The sequence below is a fragment of the Biomphalaria glabrata genome, chromosome 16, assembly GCF_947242115.1.
Source record: "Biomphalaria glabrata chromosome 16, xgBioGlab47.1, whole genome shotgun sequence".
Lineage (NCBI taxonomy): Eukaryota > Metazoa > Mollusca > Gastropoda > Planorbidae > Biomphalaria > Biomphalaria glabrata.
In genome coordinates this window covers 10,434,470-10,456,721 of record NC_074726.1, presented here as the reverse complement: position 1 = coordinate 10,456,721, position 22,252 = coordinate 10,434,470, and the positions used below count along the sequence as shown (strand labels likewise).

The following is a 22,252-nucleotide window of genomic DNA, read 5'->3' as shown; positions in this document are numbered from 1 at the left end:
GAACAAAGGTAAGGTCTACCTAGGATTATATGAGTCAATCTATAAGTATCTGATGGATAATTTCTCATTTAACCCCCCCCCCAACCCCCCCCCCCCCACCCAAAAAAAAAAACAAGTTAGCCAAATAGTTTAATACCTAAACAGATTACGCACACACACCAATGAACGGTAGAGTGATGTGCTGCATTCAATGACAACACTTTTAGTAATTTTTAAACAAATCGTAACTAGCATATTTTTTGGTTATTACAATTTGCATTTCTTACGCAATTTACACATACAGGCGATACAGCTATGTAGTTCTATTTGTCAAAAAAGATTCTGTGGAACTGTGAATCCAAACTTATAAAAGATGAAATCCAAGAATGTAATGAATTCATACTTGTAACCTGTATTGCTATCTCTGTGTGTTTGTAAGTAAGGAATATATTTTGGGGAAAAAAATTCTAATATGTTTAAATTTATTTTTTTAAAACATCAACTGAAATTCTCTTTTTTTCATTGTGCAATATTTGCAAAGAGTTGCGGGCCAACATCCAGGGCCGGATTTGAGGGAGGGCAGGCGGAACCCATAAAAGTGAAAAAAAAAATGTTTATTATGACTCGGATTTCGGGAGTTACATTTTTTTTACCGACTAGTTTAAATCTAGCAGTAGGCAACACGGTCGTAGTTAAGAAGAGACCGATTGTAGCATGCTCGTAATAAACGAAAGCCGCTCCGGATCCCACGGAAGTGGGTTTCGTCTAAAAATATACATTCGTTTAAATCAAAATATGAATAATAAATATTAAAAAAAAAAAAAGAAAGAAAATAAGATTAACTTGACTGGCACTATATTTCTTTATTCTGAAATATGGCATGCTTTTAGATATAAGTATTACTACTAATAAGTGGGTTTATTCAAGGCTTTCGAAAAAGTGTAATGGCCTAAAAAAAAATCCTACCCCGGGGCCACCTGGGATTAACTCCTATTGTTACTGCTAGAATCAGTCAAGAAGAAAACTGATGACTTAGCCGAGTTTAATCTTTGAATGAGCACTTACGGCTAGGATGACATGTGGATACTCGGTAGACGTAAAAGTAACCTTTTGAACCCTGTTATGGTAACATCCAAATGAATCCGTGGTAAATATTGTTGTCAGATGAAACTAACAACTTACTACAATTAAGTCCATTGGAATGATACCACACGAGTGAATCGGTCAGTTCCGTGGTCATGTTGCGAGCCCTGCAGCTGCAGGTGTTCCAGTAGTTCCCACAGCTGGACCACGGCAGTTGGCTCTGCATGGACGCAAAGAAATAGAAGATGGCCGTGGCCACTACCACGTTGTAATAAATGGAAATGATTCCGGACAGGATGACCATCGTGTAGCCAAGACCTTCAATAAGATGAAAATACCGTTGGAAAACTGAACACATAAACACATTGCAACAATATACATTTTTTAGATAAAGACTATCACAGACAAGATCAATGGCTTGGGAGACCTGAGTAACTTTTACAATCGTTCCGATGGATTAAATTCTTCGTTGGAAACAGGTGAATATGGTAGACATAATCGAGTGTGAGGCATTACCAAACACACCCTTGGCCATAAAACCTTTCAATGCAAACAGATAAAGATGTGGAACTTATTATTTTACCAACATGAAAGTTATATATAGCAATTAGTGACGTAGGCCTACAGTAAAGTACTTGAGTATACCCTTGCCAATACTTTCCTTATACTAACTGATATAGACAGACAGACAGGCAGACAGACAGACAGATAGATAGATAGATAGATAGATAGATAGATAGATAGATAGATAGATAGATAGATAGATAGATAGATAGATAGATAGAATGTTTCAGAAGTTATTTGAAATTAGACGAGTGATTTATTGTGAATAAATGGCTTGCATTAACGTGTCCAGGTCTAGAATCACAAGCAGTCGATGGTACTGACTACGTCTTGAATAATTAATTCATTACTATCATTGAAATTTCAACTCATCAAATGACCAAAGCATGTTCCCAATTCGTTTCCCTGGCAATAAATTGGATAGATTAATTTCAAAGAGGAGTGTGCTACCGAAAAAAAAGGGCTGTCATAAGAGGAACAAAGAGAAAAATGTATACTAGATAGAGAAAGAAGAAAGAGTTGGTTATTTGAAGAGTTGGTTATTCGAACTAGTCTTTTTTATTAAATAACACACGAATTAATAAAGTCTCTATACCTTTGAAACAAGGATTGATCTCCCATATTGTGATGGGCCCTAGACTGGCGAACTGTCCAAACAGAATTTCAAGACAGAAGAGTGGTATACCGAGGACGAACAAACTGATTGTGTATGGAATGAGAAATACACCTGAAACATACACAATTGCACATATACATGTATTTACAGATACATGATACGTAGACATGATACTAATACTAAGCACAATGACATAACTGGTTGGGTAGCTGGGGTGGGAGAGAGGGTGTCCAAATTTGAAAATCGCCCCGGGCCCCCTCTTGAGTGTCCCCCAAATGAGTGTCCAAAATTAGTTTTTGCATCCTCATTGACGATAACAAGCTGGATGCCGTAAATGAATTCTGCTATCTTGAATCTATAATTGAAGATGACCTGTCTCTAGAGGAGGAGATAAAAAAGCGCGTAAAGAAGTTTGGGAAAACAAGAAGCGCACTAGAGCGACCAAATTGGAGGTCTACAGGCCTGCGTTCTTAGCACGCTACTGTGCGGCAGTGGGTCGTGGACTACCTACACAAAGCAAGAGAGAAAACTTAACTCACTCCACTTGCACTGCCTTCGAAGGATCTTGAAAATAACATTGAAGGAGTGTGCAATGCTGAGATCTTCGCGGGGATTGGCTTTCCCAGCATCTTTGCACTCCTCAGGCAGCGCCACCTGGCTGGGACATGTTCGCCGGATGGAGGACAATCGCATCCCGAAAATCATTCTGTCCGGGAAACTCGCGTCTGGCTCAAGAAATCTGATCGCCCCCACATCCGTTACGTGGATGTGATAAAGCGGTATTTAAAATCGGTGAACATTGACAGTGGCCATTGGGAAGACATAGCCTTGGGCCGCACTAGCTGGGGAGGGACGGTGACTGGGAGGGTTATGGACAGCGTGAGAACATGGGCCTCGGCTCTTGAAGATGGCCGGCTCCTATACCACCAAGGCGGGGGCCACCTTGACATGCAATATATATGGACGAGGGTGTCTATATGAAGGAATTTTCGAGATGAGCCATACTCGTTCTACGACTGGGGGAGGCTAGTATATATGCATGTTAATAAATATATATATAGATATTTATTGGGTAGTAGATATGCCCGATATTAAATAAATATCATATTTTTATACTTTAAAATATTGTTTTAAAAATGATATGCATTGAAAAAAAAAGTTTTCACATTTAATTTTATAACTAAATATTTCGTCATCAAAACACCTAAGTAGAAGATATGTTTCCTATTTGGATTACGACATACATGATGAAACCAAAGAAACATACGGCCTTCACACCATCTGCCTTATAGATCGCAAAGTCTGAAACGGAAACTTTTATACATGATGGAGGCACCACATTTAATTTTCATTAGCGCTTTTAGTTATTTTAAAGATATCATTGTGACACAAACAGATAAACAACCTTGGAACCTACGGCTTTTCAATAAAAGGGCTGTTAAAATTGCCTCTTTGTTGTTTTGGCAAAACATTTTAGCATCGACATTTTTGTTCTCTACACCCAAGTTTCATTGAAAGTTAACAAACACCTACCGCCGCCATTGGAGTAAGCCAGGTGTGGAAACCTCCAGATATTCCCAAGGCCTACGGCGAATCCAATGCAGGTGACGATAAACTCCAGGTGTCGTCCCCATGCAGGCCGATCTTGCTATTAATAGAAAGAAATCCACGTCACAAAGTGTAATAAACCCTTACAGGTACATTAGTTTAGCAGTTGGTTTTGTATGACTTTACATGAAAGTGTCTTACAAAAAGGAAATAATGTACAAATGAAAGGAAAAGCAAATTGTAGTGCCTGCGTTGCTCACTAATCGTCGACATATTTTTCAACATATCCAGCATTATCTTTCCTATGCGTTCCTCATGGAAATTAGGGCCTCAGTAAAAATACGTCATTTTCCACGGTCAATTGCTTGTTTTTTAATGGCTTCCCAGCTCTTTCCAGTCTTCTCGGCTTCATGCAGTAGCGTCGCCACATTCTTTTTGGTCTTCTCCTTCCCCGGGGGGGGGGGGGGGGGGTTTCCACTCTAAGGCATGTTGTTGGTCTCGTTTCTAAAGGGTGTGACCAATCCATCTCTACTTTTTTTTCTAAGACTCATCACCTGTCCTAAAATGACCATCAAGATCAGTGGCAAATTTAACTGTAATAGTAAAGGAGTCATATATGCTATAATATGCTCAAGGTGTCAAATGATCTATATTGGAAACACAGGCAGGACCTTAAAAACACGACTCCAAGAACACCTTAGAGACATTCGTAACTTTGCAACTAAGCCCGTCTCTATCCATTTTAATAGCACACATCATAGAGTTACCACCGACCTCCTCATCACTGCTATACAACAATGCAACGACAAAAACACCAGTCTGCAGATCGAAAACAAACTTATTTACATGTCAGGCACCCTCCAACCTAACGGGATCAACAACCAGCACACTTTTATTTAATATGCGATGGGCACTAACACTACGGCAGTGGCGTAACTAAGGGGGGGGGAAGGGGGGGGGGGGGGGAGAAATTTAAAATCCCCCCGGGCCCCCACCTAGGGGGGGGGGGGCCCAAATGGGTGTCCGAAATTTATTTGTAAATACATAAATTAATATATTTGATTGACAAATAGTGTCAACGGGTGTCTTTTTTTTTCAACATTTATGGATTAAAAATTTATCACAAAGACTAAACCTAGATCTAGGTCTATCAGTACGTTGACTTTGTTGACATTTTACAAATATATTTTCCCACAGAGATCAAAGTTTGTTCTAGAGTTAGTTTTACATTTTAAACTTTGTTGCCACGAATAAAACTGCATGACATTCAGCGAATTCTAGGTATCTTGTTACCTTTACTAATAATAGATCTAAATGGCGAGTATTTTATGGCTACACTAATTAACATTGAAGCAAAATTTACAGAATCGAGTATAACAGATCTAAAAGTTATTCTTAATAAAGACAAGAATAGTCCATTATTCGGGTTTGGTGTCTATAATTTCAGAATTAAACTTCACACTCGAGTTATTACCCATCTTTTCATTTTTCCTCAATCCAATGGAAACTCTCTTTTTATTTCCATCTAATCCTTTTGCTTTCGCACAAAACATAAACAACAAACAATGATGTAATATCATATAATATTAGCACATCCTTCCTTTTGAAGTTACTATCACACCCTTCCTTTTAAAGTTCTTAAGAGTGATATCTACTAACCGGGCCGGCCCTAGCATTTGCGGGGCCCTATGCAACACGGATCGCGCGGGGCCTAGTCTGGGTAGGGATGAGCATAATGTCAATATTATTTTTTTTTGAATTAAAAAATAGGCCTTCTTTCGTCTTTGCAATACATTTTTATCAAATGAAATGCCACTTTTTATTTATAGGCACCCCAAAATGTCAATTTCGTCTATTCTTCAGGAGATTTGAATAAATTCAAAAAAAGTTCAGGACTTTATCGTATATTTTGCCTTTTCATGAGATTTCCTGGAGGCCCTGGGAAATCAGGAGGTCACGAAAACCCTGTTATTTTATATACGTTATAATGGTGTAATTTAATAATGTACACTTAGAATTAGCGCGTGTCCTATGAAAGCGCGGGGCCCACTGCAACCGCATAGGCTGCAGTGGCCTAATGCCGGCCATGTCTACTAGGAACTTTAAGAATTCGTCCACTTCTGGTTGTCTTGACTGGCACAACAAGTTCTCTAGACGTTGGTCTATAACTGTCTGTTTCGTTTGTTCCAAAGCGTTGATTTCTTCTGTATGTTTTTCCATCGTTTGTCTTTATGATGTAAGATCTGGGTGCTGAATGTTTTTATGACAACTGCTTTCTGCCATGTTTGACCTAGACGAACTCTCCGACATAATAATCTTTAGGTAGTCTTGCTTTTGCATTGTATTTCACTTTGCTTTTCATCTGTCGCTCGTTGAGTAATGTCTCTGCATTTTCAGCTACCGATGGTTTCAATAGTTTGAGATCAGTTGGAATGATTCCCTGAGTCTTCTTCTCGTCATCAGTTGTGATGGTGAATACGGCAGTCCACTTATCGGAGTATTTCTATACTCGAGCATAACGAGATATGGATCTTTCCCACTTTTGTATGCTCTGAATCCTTTTGCTTTCGAACAAAACATAAACAACCAACAATGACGTAATACCATATAATATTAGGACAGAATCTTCTTCATGCAGTGGAAAATTAAGATTTTTTTGCCTATCTTGAATTCTGGTCAAAGCTCTTGCTCCCAATTTATATTGTTCAGAAGAAACTACAAAAGTCTGGACTGCATATACGGGAAGCTGCTAAAGAAATTAGTACCCTTTCATGCTTTCTGCAAAATGATGAGAAACTGACAAAAACCCAATCCATCAAAAAAAGCAAACGAAGGTAGTGAATACTATGTATTCCCTGTAATCCCTGTGGGAAGCGTGGTCGAAAGGCTAAGTGCGCTTGAACTTGGCTTGTCTTGGCTACCTAGAAGGGGGCTCGAGGTTCGACACCCGACTCGGCAGAGTTGCTTTTACTGAGCGCCTAAAGGCAGCACGGAAAACCAACTCCTAGATACCCCCCCCCCCCACTGGTCCACAAATGAGATTGAACCAAAGCGCTCTGAGCATGCTATAAGCATGAAAGTAACGCTATATAATATAAAAGCTATAATAATAATAATCAAAACAACCAGAAGAAAGAAAAGACTTGATGGGAAGTTGAGTTCTAATGTAGGACTGTCAATAGAACTGCAATTCAAACGTGTTGCGACAGAAGTGCTGGACAGATTTCATATGGAGATGAAGGGCAGATTTTAAAGGCTGGAAAGAAAATGGATACCTTTGGATTTCTTCTTGAACCAAGACACCTGTTAGATGAAGACCCGCTTATGACAAACTGTGCTACCTTTCCTGTTTGTATGATGAAATAAATGGAAAATCGCTTTTTCAATGATGTCATTGATGCACGAGCACTTTTCATCAACAAACCAGTAATACAATCACCGATAGACATATTGAGGAAACAGGCTTCATATGGTAATTACGTGTGCTCAAACTTTGCAACCTCCTCCGAATACTGCTAACTCAGGCCACTTCCATTACGTCATGTGAGAGATCATTCTCAAAGCTCAAGTTCATCAAAAGCTATCTCAGGAGCACAATGACACAAGAAAGGCTTATCATGGCTTTAATGTTAGTGAAGTCACAAATACTAGAAAGTATCGATGTAGTTGATGTTATAGATGTCTTTGCTGCACAGAATGCACGACGTGAAGCGATATCAATTGAGATTTGTCACTTGTGCATTATTTAACTAATAAACAAAGGTATTATTCATTAAAAGAGTCTTGATTACTTTTTATTAAGTTTACTGATATACTGAACCAATTTGATTTGGGGCTTATATATTTTTGCGTACATTATTACATGTCATATGTCGAATGTCAAAATGCAAGGGGCCCCCAAAGAGGTCAATCCCCCCGGGCCCCCAAATCCCTAGTTACGCCCCTGCACTACGGTACCCCCTTTTCCCATTCATCTTTGCCTGACATCTCCGCCCCCTTCCGTTTTCCCACGCTTTTACACCAGCGTAGCTCATTTCTTTTCTGCCTCGATAGAGAACAACATCGGACAGATAAGTTCACTTAACACTATCTTGTGTTAATTGGTTGTCATTTTTGTTTGTTTGTTTTGTAGCTGATGAAGGCCTCGTGGCCCAAACGTCCATTGTTTAACTTGGTCCGGCAGGGTTACATATATGCATGTCTTTCGTATTTTCTATACACTTTTTTTTCTAAGATCTGCACTTCTATATTTCTCTGTCCCTCCATCTTCCACGGTTTGGTGTTTTCTATTTTGTCATACCAGTGTATTTTAAAGATATTTCTCAGACATCTGTTGATGAAGGTCTGAACTTTTTGTTGTTGATGCTTCAGTTGCTCTCCATGTTTCAGAACCAGACAGTAGGGCCACCTTGACATTAAAGTTAAAGATTTTTATTTCAGTCTTGTTGGAGATGTGGGGAGATTTCCAGGTTGGTTTTAGCTGTGTAAATGTCTGACGGGCTAGAGTTATACGACGTTTAATGTCTTCATATGTTCCACCTGATACACTGACTACACTCCAAAGATATCAACATATTGGTTCTACATAAAAAATACAGAAATATATAAAACAAAATAAAAAGCAACAATCCTCAAAACAAAATGAAACTTTTGTGAGTGGTTGACGACCTACCCCTGTATTTGGTGTAGATAAAGGTAAACCTTGCGATATGTGCTTTCTGCCAAGACTTGTACTACTTGTAGAGAAGAGCTTCTGGATCTGGACACCAAGCCAAGAAACAGTAACAGTTACACGCAATATTAAAAAGATGGCATATCATAGTAACAAATATGTACAAAGATAAAAAAGCCTCCATGGCGCGAAATGATTTAATGAACCCGGGCCCATGACCAATTTTGAAAACAAAATGTGTTGAAAGTAATGGTTAAATGTATTAGCTTGTTCAATATATTTACCAATCATTTATTCATCATGTTATTATATTTCTGTTTATATCTCTGAGTGAGACTAGTGTAAATGCATATTTTGGTTTTCTATAGTCATAATGTTTTGTCTGGTTCTGGTGTAGTGAACGAATAGTAAGATAAATCTCCTTAAAGATTATAAAGATTATTATTATTATTATTATTATTATATTATTATCAAAGTTAATGTCTTCATTTTGCGAATATTCAGAGAATATTTGTTTGTTAAAATTAAACACATAATAGTTACTTTAAAGATGCTTAGTGTCATAATGCAATTTAATTAGCCCCATTAGTCAACTGAGAGTCATATCACCATCACCTTCAGAAGGCAGTAAGCCTACCCACGTTGAAATGACATTTTAAAAATGTATAGATGCATAAGGGACAAATACATTTACTTTTGTCATAATCTTGGGGAGGCGAGGGCAGCATCATATTCATGAACCCACGAGTACCTTGCTTCGCCACTGACTGCAATCACATATAGTGCGAGTGTGTGTTTCTATGGTGACGGTGGGAAGAGGATAGCTATGAGGAGTGAATGATGCAAGATAAGCGGCATTGTCGTCATTAGTGGTAAGAAGGACAGACAACTCCAAACTGTGAATAGACGTGTTTTTGTTGTGAGTTAGATTTTGTTCAAAACGCAATTTATATTATTACTAAAGTCTACGACATTTATTTTATTTTATCTCAAGTTGATATTGTCTATACTGTAATTAAAGTTATTTACAATATTGTTAACAAATAAGTTATTCAAGTTATTACAAGCTTTACAAGTTAAAAAAAAACATATTACGCCTGTAGCGGTTTACTTGTCTACTACCAAAGTCGGCGACTGTTCACCACAAGGGGAAGCTAATATCACCTTCACCTATCCCTTAATCTGTTGGACAGTTGGAGGACCACACAAGAACGTTCAACCGTCTCTCTCCTTTCCTCTCTGTCCTTTGCCTTAGATAGAAATTCAATCACTGACAGGCCTGACCATTCTATGTTGTCTTCTCATCGCTTTCTCTGTCTTCCTCTTCTTCTTGGTACTGTTACATGAAGAAAGGTCTTTGCAAGCCCTGAGGACCTTGTGATATGGCCATAGAGTTTGAGTTTACATTTTTTGACAGTGGTTAGCAGGTCATCATCCTGGGGTCCAATTGCTGTATTGATGCTGTTTCTAATCTCTTCATTCGTGATGCGCTCTTTGTAAGTGATACGCAAGATCCTTCTGTAGCATCTTAGTTCCAATGCTTGGTTCCTGTTCTCGAGATCTGCAGTTAGTGTTCAAGATTCTCATGCATTTAAGAAAGTGGCCTTGACTAAGGAGCGCATCTATCTAATTTTAGTGTCGAGGGCTAAGCCTTTGCATTTTTGTTGGTGTGAGTACTTGGAAATCTTTTATATTATTTCTTAGGTATTTTTAAAACATTAAAAAAAAACTCTGAGCAAATTTTAAAAGAAAACTAGTACCTACATTTTCTGCTGAAGTTAATGACTCATTAATTCTCACTTTGCTGGTCAATCTGAATTCTTTTATTACAGGAGGGTCAATCTGACGATAGAAAATACTTAAGTTGGACAAGCATTTACCGAAAGCTGTTTGCAGCGATGAAATAATAAAATAAATTAATCATTGTCCTTACAAATGTTTTTCGTCTGCTAATCAGTCTGTGGTTACTTATAAGTGAATTCACTCAAAGTTTCAACGATATTTTGTTTTAGGTTATACTGGTAACGGAACGTGAGTTTAGGGACAGATGACAAATTTTACTTTACAGTGACTCCAGACTATGCGCATATTTATTACTCTAAGCAAGCTCAGAATGGGGAGAGGGTGGGGGCGGTGGATGAAGGGTTAAGCGCTTGGCTTCCTGGGTTCGAATCTCGCTGAAGGCTGGGATTTTGAATTTCCGGATTTTTAGTGCACCACCCACCTCAAATGAGTGCCTGATGAGTGTCTGATGAGTTAACCCAATTCTAATGGGTACCTGACTTTAGCTGGGGAAAGTAAAGGCGGTTGGTCGTTTTGCCGGCCACATGGCAGCCTGCTCGTTAACCGTGGGCCGAAGAAACATACTACCTCAACATCATCTGCCCATCAGATCGAAAGCTCTGAATGGGGAACTTGACCTTTTGTTTAACCCCAGACTATAAATCACAATACAGCTGACAAAGAGGAAGACTTCATTCATAGATCCTTATCGGAATTTTTGTGTGTTAACAATGTACAATTTTTTAAAAAGATTATATTAAATCACTCCGTCTATCTGTCTGTGTGTCTGTCAAGGATTCGTTACCCATTTTCGTCCCACTCACGGATAAAGTTGAAACTTTGAATAATTATTCCTAGTCGATGACAACGCTTGAAACAGTCAAATTGTTAACCAATTAATTAAATAATAAGTGATAATTATATATATATAAAGAGAAATACATTTTGCAATTTTGACATAAGTGGGGTAATTCTTTCACGTATATTTGCTTTGGTTAAAAAAGTTTTTTTTTCTTTATTTCGCTTTTTTTTTCTATTAACGAAAAACAAAAACATTGCACAAAAGTTCATTGACTAATTGCAAACAGACGTTTTGATTTTTTCGTTCACTTTTCCTAGTCAACGAGTAACGCTGATACTGTCTGACGAAGTTTGTATCGTTCGATTCGAAGCTAAATGGACATCGCCAGAAGTTGACGCAGATCTTAAGAAGGAGGGAGAGTTTGTCGTCTTAGATTTGTCCAACTTTCCAGCGGCTAAAAAGTTCCATGACATTAAGAAGCGTAGGGCCCGTGGGCCCTGTTTCAAAATTAAGATGATTGAAACCCCGCTAACCTTTTCTCAGAATAAGCTAAAAAATGAAGTTAATGCTAAATGTTCAGGACAAAGGATATTTCAGATTTATCTCTTTTACCAAATAATGTAATGACACTCGTCAGAATTTAGACCAACTTTGTACAAGTAACTGTGGCCTGACGCTTAATGCTTACTGCAGTGTATAAGAAACTGTGTCATGACATTCAGTGCTTACCTCATTGTTCAAAAAACTGTGTCGAGGTGCTCAATGTGTACTACATTGTACAAGTGACTGTGTCATGACACCTGATGCTTACAACAATGTAATGTTTACTATAGTGTACAAATGCTCACTACATTGTACAAGTAACTATGTTCTGGAACCTAACGTTATACATAGTACCCAAGAAACATTGTCATGTCATTCAACATTTACGACATTTATCAAGTAACTGTAGCAAGACTTTCAATGACACATGTATTTTAAATGTTACTGTGACATAACACTCTATCGTTGTGAAGTATTTTTTAAATTAAATCAATGCTATGATGACCTTTTTGGGGGCAATATTAACGCAACGACTGCACACCACTGATGGCATCAAGAAAATTAACGCATATCATACACTCAAATCTATCTGTCCTTCCATCCATCCATCAATACATCCATCTGTCTGTTTCTTTGACAATGCATCTAAATCAGCTTGTTTATACATTTATCCCTCTATCTATCTATCTATCCATATATATATATATATATATATATATATATATATATATATATATATATATATTACCATAAAATACTTTACAGAGCTGTAAGAGAAAACATAAATCCAGAGAGGACTGGAGTAAAATAGTAATAAAAATAGAGTAATAGAAAATAAGATACATAGACCTAAATAAGAGAAAGGAGAGAGAGATAGAGAACAATAGCGAAAGAGAAAACTAAACTGACTACAATTTGAATTTTCGTGTCTTGTTAATATTGGCTAATACTAGATCTATAGATTTGTTTTAATTATTTATATCAATCTATTTCCAAATGGGTTTAGATCTAGATCTATATTTTTTTCTAGAATAAGATGTAGATTTAGATCTATTTACCGGCGAATCATTTCTTTTGAATATAGAAATAATCGATGACATTTCTAGACATCTCTGTTACGAAGTCTTAGAAAACTGGTTCATTGTAAAGATAAACACAGACAGCTTCATTCTAAACACACTTAGATCTAGACTTGGCATAGACTAGACATGTCCAAAATGTACGAATTCAAAGGCGCAATTTTTTAACTACCAGAAATACCCGAAATATAGCGTGCACATTATATATATTTAAACCTTAAAAAAATATTTGTTCTTTTTCAATTACATCATATTTAGAAATCTGCTTATAAGTTTTTATCAAATTTCTTTTATTAACTACACTTTATTTAACTTACGTTATCAAATACAGACGTTACTTTAAAAATGAAGATGATTCCATTCTACCCGTGTTCCTGTAACGAAGCATGTTGTTTGGCTGGGATAATTGAAAAAAAAAATAATTATAGCTTTTATGTAGCGCTACTTTCATTCTTTTAGCATGCTCGAAATGCGATGGTCGAATCTTATTTGTGGACCAGTGTACTGAGGGGGGGGGGGTATCTGGGAGAAGGTTTTCCGTGCTGCCTTTAGGCGCTCAGTAACCACAACTCTACTCAAGTCGGGTGTCGAACCTCGAGCCAAGTTCCAGCGTACTTAGCCTCTCACGTACACTTGAATCAAGTTCCACGACTTGTGAACAGTAACTTTTGAGTACTTAGGAGGAGAAACGTGGCAGGGCATATGGAGTGATCAGTTTGCTAAGGTACAAGGGTATTTCTCGTAGATGCGCTGATGACAAACTTTTGGCCACCTCGAAGTCGCTTCCTGCCAATGGAGTATGCGTATGGGAACACACAGCAGAATCAAGTCTTGTTTTTCGTAGCAGTATTCGTGCAGCGTTGTTTTGTTTTTAAATACCCTATATGTCAAAACTGCAGGAATATGCTCCTTTTTCAATTAAAACAAAATTGATTACCACTTATTTATCAACTAATTAGTTTATATTTTTTTATTGATTCATGTATTGTTATCGACTTTGAATAATTATGCGAAACTTCAACTTGATCAGAATATTGGAAGTGGGGGAAGACTAAGTGTACAAAACTTAATAAGGGGAATAATTTGACATATACAGGCACCTCTCACAATAAGTAGCATTTATTTCCATTATTCGATACCAAGAAAAAATAATTAATTATCAATAATTGATTAATCAATTGCTAGGTCAGTTCCATCGTAGCTGTCCTGCCGTAAAGCATGTCTGTTTCAGTCACTGCACCAGGATAGGGGAACGTCCAGTGGTCAGAAAGTGTATCAGGGCCAAGATTTATTATTCAACACTTTAGGTAAAGTATGAGAACAGTTGCTTAAACGAAGTGTCTACAAAAGGATTGAAGAATTTAACAAGCTAAATATAACAACATACTTTAAAACAGCGGTTCTCAACCTTTTTAAGCTAGGCGACCCCTTTTTACAATCCCCCACTCTGCTGCTACCCCCCTCCCCCATACACAAATACAGAATTGTAGGGTAGACAATAACAATCCATATTTTCAATGGTCATATGCGACCACTGGCAAATGGTCAATCGACCCCCAAAGGTGTCACGACCCACAGGTTGAGAGCCCCTGCTTTAAAAACAAGCAAAATATATTTTTTTAAAGTACTTTTAAAAATAATAAAGATTATAATTTAAGTTAAGGGAGACCACTGTTTGATAGCTGCAATACCAATCAACATTCAAAGTTTAATGTCCCCTTTTCTACATAATTACGTAATCCTCACTAATTTGTTTGTAAATTATTTTTTTTTATTGGTTCTTGAGTTGTCATTGACAATGGAAAGAATTGTAGGGAGTGTTACAGCCGTATAAACTTTTACAAAGCCTTGAAACAAATCAACGGACGTAGCCGGTGTGCAAGGCTCCTGTAGTATATAGACGTCTGTCAAAGTCTCAGAGATAACTTCTCATAGTTCTAGATTTTCAAACATGGAGAAAAAAAATTATAAAGAGCTTTTTGGTGTCTCCAGTAAACGCAATAAAAGTTTTTGAGAACCTTTGTTTTCCCAAATGTTTTGTTCGTTTCTATCAAAAATAAATGTCAATGTAAGAGAAGTTTTAGACTTTCATTTCATGACTTGGGCTTATAGCTAAATGAAAAGAAATGGTTAGCTGACTAGCTAATAGATGTCATTAAAAGTGAGTTGGTACACAAAATAACTGCCACAGCAGATGGGCAACTGAGCTAACTATGTTGAAATAAAGGCGAATAGTTTTTAAAAAAATCTACTGCTTCTAACTAATTAGCAGTACAAAATGAGGCGCGGTGGTTGAGTTGTAAAGTGATAGGCTTCCGAACAGGGGGCCTTGGGCTTAAATCCTGGTGAAGACTGAAATCTTAAAGGCGCCTCTGAGTCCTCCTAACTCTAATGGGTACCTGATATTAGTTGGGGTAAAGTAAATGCTGTTGGTCATTGTGCTGGCCACGTGACACACTCGTTAACCGTGGACCACAGAAGCTTTTGCACTATAGATCGCAAGTTCTGAAAAGGGGACTTGACTGATACCACTATTGGTCGACTGTCCTGTAAACCACCAGCAGTAATAAAGGTGTGTAGTTACTAAAACATACCAGATATTGAAATATTGTTAAAGGTTTAGCTGCATTCATTTGAATTTCGTTTGCAACAGTGAGCGACATTGACGTTGTTTAGTTTATGGTAAAAATCTTCAGTAATACCAATTTTTTTTTATAAAGTTAGAAAAACGTTATCTTTTTATTAACATAGCGTCCTTCTTATAGTTATAGTTAAATCTATTAAAATGATCTCTATTCCTATTCTTGTTTTCTTTAGGTACCATTGATTTCTTGCCATTTTTTAATTTCTTCTTATCGCTTGATTTTCTTTTTCTCAGGGTATTTATTACTTGGATTACAGAACCAGATCGCAGTGATTGGAGCAAGTATGAGAACTCGCGATGAATTAAATGAAATGAGATCAATGCAAACAAATGGCAACAGTTGAAAGTCATTTCGAAAAAAATTGGATTTATTGTCATATGTCAAAATGCACATCAACAAAATTGAGAGAAACAATGTAAAACAAATAATTTCCCCAAATAACAAAAACATTTTTCACGGTAGAATTTGAAATTAACACCCGGTCAGCACTTTTACATCATAAACAAATGTATATCTCAACAAACTAATGGCTATAGTGTAAAGTTGAGGTTGTACCAGGGGCTATTCTTCAAAACTGTAAATTTCTTTGGACTTGACATCATTGACTCCGATGACCGTTTCGTTCAAAATTTTTGGTAAGCTGTTCGGTGACAAAATTGTCTGTGTTACATTCTTGTTGAGCAAGTCAACCAGAGAACGCTTTGCAACATAACCACTGGTAGAGAAAAAATAATAATTTCTTAATACAACATTTAAAATGTAACACCAAATACATAATTATAGACAAGAAAAACATTTATACGAACAAGGATGCAAAAACAGTTTGCGTGGAAACACAAACTCAAAATGAGCCCCCGATGTTGTCCACCCAAGCAGGTAATCTTTTCAGAAACAATATCAGAATGAAATTCTATCAGAGACACATGACAGAGAAGAATGGAGAAAGAATGTTGACAGATCTTGTGTGGTGCCCAAACGACCAGAAGACCAAGGAATGGGTGAAAGTGAAGGTGAAGTTAGATTTGAACCTGGCCTAACTGATGTCATATAGGCCTAATGAATCTAATCGATCTCATTGTTTTGTAAAGGGTTAAGCTCTTATTCGGAGTCTCAAGAATTAAAAAAAAATTGAGTAAAAAAAAATCCTTTCCTTGAGTGTTCCATGTCTATGGTGTAACATTGTAGTTCTCGCGATAATATGAAAAACTACTTATTAATTGTTGTTTAAAATTATGTTCCATTTATATGCATACTAAATAATTATTTTTTTCTCTTTAAAAATAAAAGTAAACATTTTTTTTTTTTGTAAATGTAGTATTTAGTATGACAAAACTTACTTAACTTAGCAATACAATTGTAGTATGTAACAGGGTTTTTTTTTTTACCAAAAATGTAATCCTATGTTACTATTAAGAGTGAAAAATTGTGAAAATTGTGTATTTTTATGAAAAAAAACAACTGCATGCATAATTGATTTTTTATTTTTATTTTCCGCTTTCAGAAAAGAAAAAAGTAACCGTTGCATCAGAAATTTACATGGTCTAAAATATCATGATGTCAGATTTTTCATATCTTTTCTAGTTGAATGGGACAGACCACACAAAACTAATAGCCTCTTAACCCTTTCGGGGGCCGCTAAAAAAAAAAAGCAACAAAAGTTTATATTAAGCGTAATTGTATTCAGTTAGTTGGGATTAATCGTGTAATTAACTCTTAAAGTCTTTAATGGTAGAATGTGTGGTTGTTTAGTGATTAACGATAATCAGCCAGAGAATCAGATGTTGCCATATAGATAAAAAAGAAAATCTATACTTACTAACAGTAGCCGCAACAGAGGTTTTTGTTCCATGGACATATAGTGGCCTTGCTGAATTTGATGCAATTCATTGATCTGTCTCCATACTCACATCCTGTGTAGTAAAAAAATACCAACATATTCTATATTTTCTAAATAATTTTCTAAATCTATTTTAAGACTTAAATCTTGAGCACGGTCTTAACTAGCGAGGGTTTATCCGAAACTATTCTGTATAGGAGGCCTCAACACTGGCCATCAATGTCACAAACTGTGGGCGGTTTAGACCAATAGCTCATTGTCACATTACAGGTCTCTACGACGTGGCAACGATCTATTAGTCTTAACTGCCAAAGGTTGTGACGTTATGTTCAGTCCTCCTATAACTTTTTGGTCTCGGTTTATCACACGGCGCCACATCAAGGTAATTAACCCCATTGCGTCTTGACAATATTGACAATTTCCACGATTACTTCCCTTTACAAAATGTTCGCTACTGAGAAGCAATACAAAGACTAAACGGTTGCATGTAAACTCAAAATTTGCTAGGACTACTGTTAAGCAGTGGCGTATCTAGGGTGGGGGCAAGGGGGAGGGGTCCAATTTGTAAAAAAAGTGTCCGAAATTTGTTTTTACTTAAAATATTACGCTATTAACTCGTGTCATGATGTCGAACGTCAAAATGCAGGGGCCCTAAAAAGAGGTTAATCCCCACAGGCCCCCGAATCTTTATCTACGCCACTGCTATTAAGCCTTATCAACTGTTGAAGATTAATGATATTTGAATGGTGAAGCGCTATCGATTAGCAATTCTAACGTGGGTTCTGGAGTTCGAATCCTGGTGAAAATTTGGCATTTGTAGAACGTCCAGCTAACTTGAATGAGTACTTAAAATTATTTGCATTCGGTTAATACATTGGTCAATTTTACATTACGGTTAATACATTGGTCAATTTTACATTATGGTTAATACATTGGTCAATTTTACATTACGGTTAATACATTGGTCAATTTTACATTACGGTTAATACATTGGTCAATTTTACATTACGGTTAATACATTGGTCAATTTTACATTACGGTTAATAAATTGGTGAATTTTACATTATGGTTAATACATTGGTCAATTTTACATTACGGTTAATACATTGGTACATTTTAGATTGTTTCAATGTAGTGTCTGTGTAATTGATACTTAAAATATCATAGATTTTTTAACTATGTTTTAAATGTTTCGGATGTTACCTCAGATCTTAATATAATTATATGATTCTGGACGAGACAGCTGGAGGTTATTTATAAAAGGCCGCAGAATACACACATGAGACCGAAAGAAAATCCACTGCCGAGGACAGACGTTGAGGGCGAAAAGAAAATATTAATCGACCACTGAAGGACAATGGTTAGGCTAGACCTGGATGTGGCTAATATATGTAGGTCACAGCTGGGGCTGAGTGGCCACGGGAAATACTGCATTCCACATTAATCTTCGGGCTCGAAGCCTTATTACTATTATTCTAATTATATCCACCAAAAGGATGACACAGTTGGCGGAGGGTAAGGTTTGAACAGGGGACAAATCGAGAACATCAAACAACAGTCCAGAGCGCGTTCCACACGATCAAACAGCCACAATTAATCTGCGACAGTAAAGTCTATACGACTCTTATTCGGGAATTCAGCCCCCCCCCCCCCCCCCCACTAATAAACTAACCAGTACGTCCGGTGTAGTACGGCTTGCAGGTCTTACAACATCTCTGCTGTATCGTGCTCTGGTAGCAGTAGCTGGAGCCGTACTTTGAAATGAAACCTTGACATGTTCCATTAAAGTCCAAGGACAGGACCTCCAGGACATTTTGATCTCCCAGAGTGCAATTGGCTGAAATAGTATATCAATTTATTTTATCAAAAAGTGTATGGTTTTGGTTTTCTATAAGACAACTTTTTATCATTATTAAGACTAAATAGAAGCCACACAAGTGAGGATACGCTTAATGACATAAACGTAAACAAAACTCTACCAAAATATCAGACAAATTAATAACTGGACTTTTAGCCAGATACTGGACATTCTTCTGTACATCTTAACCAAGACCCATTGATTTCAGTAATATTTAAGATTAAAAATTGCTTTTTTTTTTTTTTGACATGTTTCGGATTTTCTTAAAGATTTGAAGATAATTACATCCTGGTCCAAACCTTTCTTAAGACCACCGTGGAGGGGAGAGAGAGGGCAGTGTTCGATACCAGAACCATCGTAATGACAGTCCAGAGCACATCCACACGACCAGGCATGGTGAATATTTACTTATATGTGGTCTTATACTGGTCATATATGTGGTCTTATACTGGTCATATATGTGGTCTTATACTGGTCATGTATGTGGTCTTATACTGGTCATGTATGTGGTCTTATACTGGTCATATATGTGGTCTTATACTGGTCATATATGTGGTCTTATACTGGTCATATATGTGGTCTTCTACTGGTCATATATGTGGTCTTATACTGGTCATATACTGGTCATATATGTGGTCTTATGGTCATATATGTGGTCTTATACTGGTCATATATGTGGTCTTATATGTGGTCTTACACGTGGTCATATATGAACAGATCCTTCTTAACACATTTCTCTTTACGTAGGACTTGATATGATCACTTTTTTTTATATAACTTTATCTTTCATATTGTTTTGTTTAATCAAAAACAGTTTATTAAATCCATTCAAAAGACTACCACAAAAAAGAAATCAATGCATGCCATGAAGAGAATGACCAGCTCATGTCTACAGTGTTTCAAATATGTAACCATTGTTTTAACAGAGTAATGTTACATAGTCGTAACGCTACAGAGACTCTCAACTTACAATCACTATTCGTTGGGGCTGTAGATTCAGTTGTACACTTGCCTCGGATACACCTCTGAAAAGATACCCAAAAAACAAATACATACACACCATGAAACAGATAAATCAAATTTACAAACTACTATATACATTGCTATATTTAAAGATATTTTCTGAATGTTAATATCGATGTAACAGCTATATTAGTTTTAGAAATTAATACATATCGACCACTCGTATTGATCATGTTGATAATATTTAAGCACATCATTATGAAGGCTGCAAGATAGATCGCAAGGAGGTGGCACCTACATTTAGTGTTTCAGTTGGATTGGTTTTCTTGTCACAGCGGTCTTTTTGGCGAGCTGAAAGGCGGACGGTGTATGAAAGGTGTCCCAGGCAGTGCTATGAAGATTTATTTAGAAGCCATTTTGCCCTCCGTTGCAGATGAAAATTGATGGCGGCCGAAAAAGACAGTTGAAAAAACACCGACGAAAGCCGCGGAACAAACATTTGAGACTCCATATCTTTGTAAAAGAAAGGTGCAGTTGAAAAAAAAAAAAAAACTTAGGCGCATTCCCAGCGCAAAACGCCTTTGTCTGTAACTGGGTTTGCGAGGTCATGTGAACTTCTGCATTTGTCACTACTTCCATTTATAACTGTGTTGTATCTTTTAGAATAAACGCGGGCAATACTCAATACTTCTGCTTCTCTTATTTTTTTTAGCCTCATTGAAGTCGGTAAGATTACTTGGTAGCACCATTAGAAATCCCTCATTTGCTAGCACCAATCAAAATCTTCACTTGGTAGCACCATTAGAAATCCTTCCTCATTTGCTAGTACCAATAAAAATCTCCACTTGATATTATCCCTTGCTAGCACAACGTAGCACAACTTGCAAAATGTAGCAACAACATGTTGTAATAAAAATGTGACACTCGTAACTTTTAATATTTTATTTTTAGAAGACAACTGTCAGGCTCACCTTGCCAGAGTCACACACCATTCCGTCAGTGGGGAAAGCACCAGAACATCGCAGCGTACCTGGCAAGGCGCAGTAGATTTGAGAGCAGACGTTGTCACCACTTGGTGGTAGATTTTTGTACAGACTCCATGGCTGCGAAAAAACAACAACAGAGTACTTCGTTTTAAATCATTCAAGACTCCTTTTAAGAAAATACTCTCATTGTTTGACCTCAGTTTTGGGGTAGCTAAATTACGTTGGAGATATCGAGTTAAGTCCTTTTTTGGTTTCATAACAGTGTCAGAGAACGGTCAACTAAGATTTGAACCCATTTCAAACTCCCATCTTCTTACCATTGAACTCTAAGCCATACAATCTGTACAGTATTTTGTTTTTAAATTGTCCACCCTTCTTCTTACAGATTACAGAAGATAATGTCGTCCTACATAAACTCTGCCAAATCTTTGAACTGGCTGATCCAGGCAACCCATTCCAAGATCTAACGGCACTAAGGAAGAAGCAACCCATACATACACTCCAGTGTGTACATTGTAAACGGTAATATACATACGTGGCTTTTTATTTGTATTCGTTTGAGTATTTTATAAGGTTTTCTTTTGCATTTGTTTATTTCAATAAGCCTATTCATTTCAATTTACTAATATTATCTTATATGTATTTAGTTCTACCAACTTTTATTTAGTAAGTCCATATTATTATTGTTTCATTATTTTTATTTAAAGTAAAATAGAGAAAATTATGCACGGACAAATAGTATAACTATTATATGTGGAATCTTAAGTCTTCGTGAAATGAACAGATAGAAGTTACGAGTAAAGTATTCACTGGACTTCTATCGCGATAAAAAAGTATATATAGTGAAATAAAGTATTGTTATTATGAAGACATCAAAAGAATGTTACATGTCATTGAGACTAACAGCTGTCATAGGAAAAAAAATCAAAATTAAATTTTTAAAAATGTTCTTTTGTCGTCTACTTTTGAATTGCTACTAAAACGATTATAATAAAACGCTCTGTGCTTGTCTTTTGCTTTATATTTGAACATATAAGAGCATCTTGAAAAACAATACTACTAGCCCGAAATGCTATATTAACTATTGTTTGTCTTCTGTACAATTAGAGGTATCACAGTTAATTTTTACATACATTGAATGAAATTATTTATATGACGCAGTAAAGTTAATAAATGCTAGACATTAGCTAGCTTTGTTTTATTACCTTACACATATAAGAGTTATTGTCATTCATAGCACGTTGACAGATGACATCAGGGTCCATCATCTGTCCAGTGTAGGATCCATAACTTAC

General features: G+C 36.7%; 2 protein-coding genes across 4 annotated transcripts in view; both read right to left on the bottom strand.

Moving 5' to 3' along the window:
• LOC106073977 (sodium-dependent proline transporter-like) overlaps positions 1-12,786 on the bottom strand; it is a 33,586-nt gene extending 20,800 nt beyond the window's left edge. The window contains exons 1-6 of the mRNA XM_056014796.1: positions 12,648-12,786; positions 10,227-10,304; positions 8,463-8,549; positions 3,776-3,890; positions 2,222-2,353; positions 1,162-1,380 (exon numbers count right to left, since the gene is read on the bottom strand). Of these exons, the coding sequence (XP_055870771.1) occupies positions 1,162-1,380; positions 2,222-2,353; positions 3,776-3,890; positions 8,463-8,549; positions 10,227-10,304; positions 12,648-12,689 (673 nt within the window). The 5' untranslated portion in view covers positions 12,690-12,786. The remainder of the gene's footprint in view (positions 1-1,161; positions 1,381-2,221; positions 2,354-3,775; positions 3,891-8,462; positions 8,550-10,226; positions 10,305-12,647) is intronic.
• A 2,872-nt stretch (positions 12,787-15,658) lies between these two features.
• The window catches only part of LOC106057257 (metalloprotease mig-17-like), a 26,327-nt gene continuing 19,733 nt past the window's right edge, over positions 15,659-22,252 (bottom strand). For all 3 annotated transcript variants that reach the window (XM_056014227.1, XM_013214373.2, XM_056014226.1), the window contains exons 10-15: positions 22,163-22,252; positions 20,943-21,074; positions 19,979-20,033; positions 18,823-18,987; positions 17,130-17,223; positions 15,659-16,028 (exon numbers count right to left, since the gene is read on the bottom strand). The exon at positions 22,163-22,252 is cut by the window's right edge and continues 46 nt beyond it. In XM_056014227.1, the coding sequence (XP_055870202.1) occupies positions 15,875-16,028; positions 17,130-17,223; positions 18,823-18,987; positions 19,979-20,033; positions 20,943-21,074; positions 22,163-22,252 (690 nt within the window). In that variant the 3' untranslated portion in view covers positions 15,659-15,874. The remainder of the gene's footprint in view (positions 16,029-17,129; positions 17,224-18,822; positions 18,988-19,978; positions 20,034-20,942; positions 21,075-22,162) is intronic.